Source organism: Condylura cristata, unplaced genomic scaffold (genome assembly GCF_000260355.1).
Source record: "Condylura cristata isolate star-nosed mole 26May11 unplaced genomic scaffold, ConCri1.0 scaffold00029, whole genome shotgun sequence".
Lineage (NCBI taxonomy): Eukaryota > Metazoa > Chordata > Mammalia > Eulipotyphla > Talpidae > Condylura > Condylura cristata.
Window position 1 is genome coordinate 22186393 of NW_004567130.1, and position 6000 is coordinate 22192392.

Sequence of the window (6000 nt, forward strand, 5' to 3'; positions counted from 1 at the left end):
CCAGCTCAGTAACTGTCAGTTCACTTATCTCCTAGTCCCATAGCAACTTTCTTGGTACAGAGAGATAACAGATCAAGAAAGAGGTTCAAGGAAATGTGTCACTTTTCTAAGGTTACACAGGTAGAAACAGAGCCAATATTCAAATTCAGTCTTTGTGCTTCTCAGTCCAGTGCCCTGACTCCAGGGTACAGATCCATTTCTAAGGTTTGTTTTCCTTTAGTTTGCATGTCCTCTGGTCACCTCCCAGCTGACCACACTGTGAAGGCCTCGGAGAGCACTGTATAGTGGCAAGTAAATCTGGAAGTATCTTCTTTTTTCAGGTTCCATGAGCTGCCATCCCTGGCTTCCAGTCATTTGCTTAACTGTTTCGTCAAATGTTTAGATACTGTGGCGACAGAGTAAATAACTAACGCATGTTGTGGCAATTATCAGACCTTTCATCTGAATGTGTCTATTCCAACCACACAAAATTGATAAGCTAGGAGCTGCCAGCAACTGAGAGAAGGGAGAAGTCAGAAGTGACTGCTAATGGGCACAGGTTTCTTTCATGGGGAAATAAAATGCTGTAGAATTAGATATCTGGGGTGGTTGTACAACTCTGTGTATATGCAAAAACCACTAAATTTTACATATTAGAAGGTAAATCTGATAGCGTGCACATTATATCTCAACTCTAAATTGTGGCTAAAATAAAAGAACTAGATGTTAACAAGTATTAGAGATGCTGCAAAACTGTAACCCTCACCTATTGCTGGTGGCGAACACAAAAATGGTTTCGTCACCTTGGAAAACAGCTGGCAAACTAATCTACACTTTAAGTTACTTTAAGATCTAGCAATTTTACTCTCAAACATACTTCCCCAAAAAAAAGAAAAAGAAAGAAAACATGTGTATTTGTAAGAAATTGTGCGTAGGAGCCTCATTTTGAATTGCCAGGAAGTTGACACAGCTCAAATGCATGAATGGATAAATAAAATGTAATGTGCCCATACAGTGGAGTACTATTTGACCATAAAAAGGAATACAATTCTGTTACATATAACAACATGAACCTTGAAAAATTATGCTAACTGAAAGAAGCCAGTTACGAAAAAACATACTGTGCGATTCTGTCTGTATGAAATACCCAGTTCAGGCAATTCTATCCTGAAAGAAAGCGTGTGTGCCTCACGCTAGAATATCCAAAGGGGGATGAGGACTGCTAATACGTGGTGGGTTTCTTTCTGCAGCAATGGAATGTTCTAACGCCGACTGGCAGCGGTCGCACAGCTTTGTGGATACCACAAATCACTGAGTTGCACACTTTCAGCGGCGAAGAGTACGGCAGGTGAAAATATCTCCATAAAGCTGCTAAAATGTGTAAGACCATTTTCACTGGTTTCCAGGTGAATATTTACCTTATGGCCAGTTTCCACTGCAGTGAAAACTGGACGGAATACAGCTGAATCCTGCTTGGTTGACTATTACGGCGATTCAGTTCTCTTACAGGAAGAGAAGTCTGTAATACAGGGCAGCTGGACTGCTCTGGGGCCAAGTTCAAGTCCACAGACATGCTGCTTCCACAAATTTTCTAAATAATGATGCGCCTCCTCATGTTAATGCTCTCCCCCCCCCCCGAATTAGTCGTCTTTGGACTCATGAAAATGACTGTGGATTAAATTATGTAAGGGAGAATGAAGTGTAAATAAATTTACCTATATGTATGTTTCCAAAAGCACCGAGGTAACACCTTACCCAGAAAAACCTTACTTTGGTTTGGAACTGACTGTCATACTTTGTATGTCACTTCCATTTGAGAGTGAATCCTATTTTCAGCCAAGTACTCATCTGTAAAGGCATGACACTTTAATTAAGTCCTTAGAATTTCACAATAAAAAGAATAGTAAATAGGTTCATGTTGAGACTCCTTGACATAAGATCTTCACATTGTTAGTGTTGATGTGGAGAATGCACTAGAAAGAAGAAGGGGCACATCTTGAGGTTTTACTTTTGCTTTTTTTGCAGTGCAGCAAAAGATGCTGTAGGAGTGGGGGTAACAGAGCGAGAGATCACCAGAAAACACAAACTTGCCTTGGTGACTGGGTATGAAATTCAGAGAGGACAGACTTTTCGTCATCTCTCTGGGTAAACTACAGAGAGCTCCCCAGAGAATCTTAAAGCTTTCCATTCTAGATCCCTTCAAGGTCTAGAAGGGATAATTCCACCCTCAAAAGCATCAGTCTATTCAGTTTAAGATTCTTTTGCCACCAAACTAGAACAAACAAAAATGTGTCTGTACATACAAAAACTCTATAGACACTAGATGTGAATCACCAAATTTTAATAAAGTTTAAATTTTACCATCTCTGGTCAGAAATCTAAGAATTTCACAGCTCAGGAAAGACCTTTACACATATATGTAAATGATACCATCATATAGTTGAGGAAACAGAAATACAGAATTAAGTTTTAGCAAGTGACCTAGAACCAGGAGATTTGCATTAGGTTGTACATCTCTTAAATTAATTTTTTTACACTCTTAAACTTATATAAGGTGTGCAAACTAATTTAAACATAAACTAGATAGATGCTATGAAGTTTTACAAGTCACATTTTTCAAATACATTAGGGAGATGGTAATTTCTCTCTATATATCTGCTGAGTGGATAAGTACTAAGTAACTTTAAAATATATAATCATTGTTAGGGAAATTGGAAGGGAGGAATAAAGCCGCCATAATCTCAAAGCTGTGACTGACCCGTATACATACACAACAAGGACTCACTTCTTACAAGTACCGTAAGATCATGAGCGGTGCCATCACACTGCACTTGAATTATACAGCTGCAGAACAAATCTATGTACATACATATAACACTGTGTGCATCGTCTGTTTATTCTTAGGCCTTGTAAGAAAAGGCTTTCATATTGTTTGTCAGATTAATGTACTCGATGTCTGCTAAGGAAAAGCAAATACAGAGATCAGTTGACCGGAAAGTCAAAGTATGTGTTGTATTAAAATATCAAATTACCTTAATAAGTAAGGATTTGTAGAAACTATGGTTTCACATTTTATTTCAAGGACACAAATACAAATAAAGAACAGGATGTGGACAGACTGTATTTCTAATGAGGCAAAGCAGAAGAAAGCAGATGAGAGAGGGGGCCACTTCCATTCACTAGAGACTGGCAAAGAAGGCTGCTCTGGGGAACGTGGTGCTGCATTCAGGGGCCCTCGTACGTATCGGAACTCTCCTGTCCCCGAATTGCTAATGAAAAATAACCAGAGGCTTCCTTTTCCAAGGGTTCCCACTGATTCAGGTAAAACGGTCCAAAGTTCCAAACTTTAACTGCTAAACTACACACCAAATGAGAAATACTCTGAATGACTTTCTTACTTGTAGCCAAATTAATACAGAGAATTATACCTAGATGTCATACACAAAATCGGCATGAGGTATATATGAATACCTTTGACCGGATACTTTTCACCAACCGGGATGGAAAGATCCTTTAAGAGGCCAAGTAAGATGTTACCATCACACAAACCCGCAGGTTAGAGATCAAAACCACAGTGGTGACGGGGAAGTTTTTAAGCTTGATATTGGTAAAACGATCCAATTCATAAAGGAAAGAGACAATCTATCTCTAACGTAGTGCGAGCACGTGAACAAAGAACGCCAGTTTCAGCAGTTCTCATGGCAGGAAGGGGCCAGAAAGAAGCGGTCCTGCCGTGGTGTGCCCTACAGCGGCGCAGCGCGGAGATGGTCACCGCATGGCCTACGGCCAGCTGGCCCTCTGTGTGCCAGCTCCGCCTCCAGAAGCCGTGAATAGAGGGGCAGCAAGATGTGAGGCCATGCACACGGCAGAGGATGGGAACCTGGTTAATTTTTTAATGAATAATATAAATAGTAGATATTTCAAAATACCTTGTGGTATCTTCTTAGCTGTGCTTCTTTTGCTTCTTGGACTTCTTTTCCCAGGTATTTTTTTGTCCTTTCCTAAGAGAGCCTGTCCATCTCTGGAGTCCCCACAGGGAGTGCTGTCTGGGGTTTCGCTTGCAGTCTCCTCGCAGCTAGGCGCGCAACTCTCGTTGTTGTTGAGACAGTCTTGCTCAGACACTTCCGGCTTGCCCATGGCACTGTCACTGCTGCTCAGATGCTCGCACCTGTCCCCACCGAGCTGATTTTCATTTTCATCTGCTGCAGAAGGCAAGTGTACTCCTATAGTCTCCGCGCGCTCACCAGAATGACTCCCATCTTGTGCTTCTATCTGCAGATTGCATGTAGGAGTTCCGCTGTCATCCATTAGGGCATCTTTTGTTGAACCATTTAAGTTTCATTAAAGTCCTTCCATGTCTACAATGACAAAGAAGAAAAAGCTAGTTTATTTTCTAAGTTTTAGATTATAGGTGTGCTTTGATTTTCTCCCCTTGGGTGGTTCTACCATAAGGAAAAGCAGGCAGGGAGGAACTGACCAAAGTTCATTGGTACCACTTCTTCCCACGTGCAACTCCACTCAACTTTACCTAGTTCTTGTTCGAACAGGAGGGTTCCCAACCCTAGCAACGCATTTATTACCTGTGGAGTTAGTCCAACTTCTATCCTAGACCTACTAAAACACAACCTCTAAGGATGCAGCCTGCATCCGGGTAAAATATTTGAAAGTTCTGCAAATGACTCTAATGTACGTCATGTATTGGGACCACTGTGGCGATGGACAATGTCAGTCCTGAAAGCTGGGTTCCCTCCGTGGCTTTCTAATTTAAGTATCAAGTCATACTGTGACGTGCATCTGTAACTGCAAGTACAGGGTTTTGCACGTTCACCTGGAAGAGACACACAGGTCACAAGCCAAGGGGGATGGTGGGAAGCAGAAAACATCTTAGAGTCTAAAACAACTGCCCAGTTTCTGTCGCGCATTCCAAACGGAGCCAGGACGTTACAGACCTTACTTCTAACCTGCCAAACAAGCCCCCTTGAGGGGTATTTTAAATGAAGAGTCTCTGGTTTGGGGAGACAGAAATAGCTTGTCTAAGAGCACATTCCTGAAAGAAGTGGAAATGGAGTGAAAGCGGCCTCCCTGACCAGAGTACCATGCAGACAGAGCAGGGCTGAGAGCTCTGCAGAAAGGCTCCAGTGTTTTCCCTGCCAAAGGCAAGCTGTGGGTATTGCCTGAGGCAAGTTCTCTGGCATCTTCACTTAAAAGCGGAGAACTGAAATACCTACCTCGAAGTGTCATTGTTAGAGGCTTTGACAACACGCAGGGAATGCATTTAGCAGAGTGTTTGGCCACAGTGAAGCTCAATAAAAGTTATCTATTTTTACTCTCAAGAAATCTCACAGGCTGGCATTAAATACTGGTAGGTCTGCGCAACTGAGTCTGTAGCCTTACTGCAGCTTCAGAAACAGTTTTTTCAAGGCTTCTTAGAAATGATTAGGTGCTTGATGGTCGGTTAATGCTAACCAGTATCATTAGATTACAATACTGAAGTATTAATTTGTGATGGGGACATCTCATTTAGTTCCTGGAATACTTAAACATCTGTTCCACACTGTTTCAGACGATTGAGATATCTAGAAATTAGTGATTAAGGCTCCTTGGTGAGTATAAAGTTACAGATCACATTCACAGCTTTGTTGAGTGTCAGTATCATGTACCAGGCGTTAAGATAAACTTTTCAGACTGATACTCTCTTATTCACTTCTCACAATCACATTAGCAGTACATAATTTTAACCCCACTACACTAATGCAGCAGCGAAGTCTGAGATCTGTCAAGCTATTCAGCTAGTAGTAAGTTTAGAGGTGGAATCTGGGTCAGTCATGACCTTGAGGTCACAATCTTGATCATTATGCTCCATGGATAATGGAAGAAAGTAGCTGAAAAAATGTTCCACTCCAGCTGTTTTATACCCTAAAGAAGAATCCTACCCTACAACAGGTCTAGACACATGTCTAATGATCAAGAGGTTTAGGTTCTGGGCCTCCCTGATGGCGCAGGGGTTAAAGCCACAGTGCT

General features: G+C 41.6%; 1 protein-coding gene across 1 annotated transcript in view; it reads right to left on the reverse strand.

Moving 5' to 3' along the window:
* The window catches only part of CNST (consortin, connexin sorting protein), a 49834-nt gene that overhangs the window by 25180 nt on the left and 18654 nt on the right, over positions 1–6000 (reverse strand). Inside the window, exon 2 of the mRNA XM_004691038.2 lies at positions 3909–4337. Coding sequence (XP_004691095.1) covers positions 3909–4287 — 379 coding nt within the window. The 5' untranslated portion in view covers positions 4288–4337. The remainder of the gene's footprint in view (positions 1–3908; positions 4338–6000) is intronic.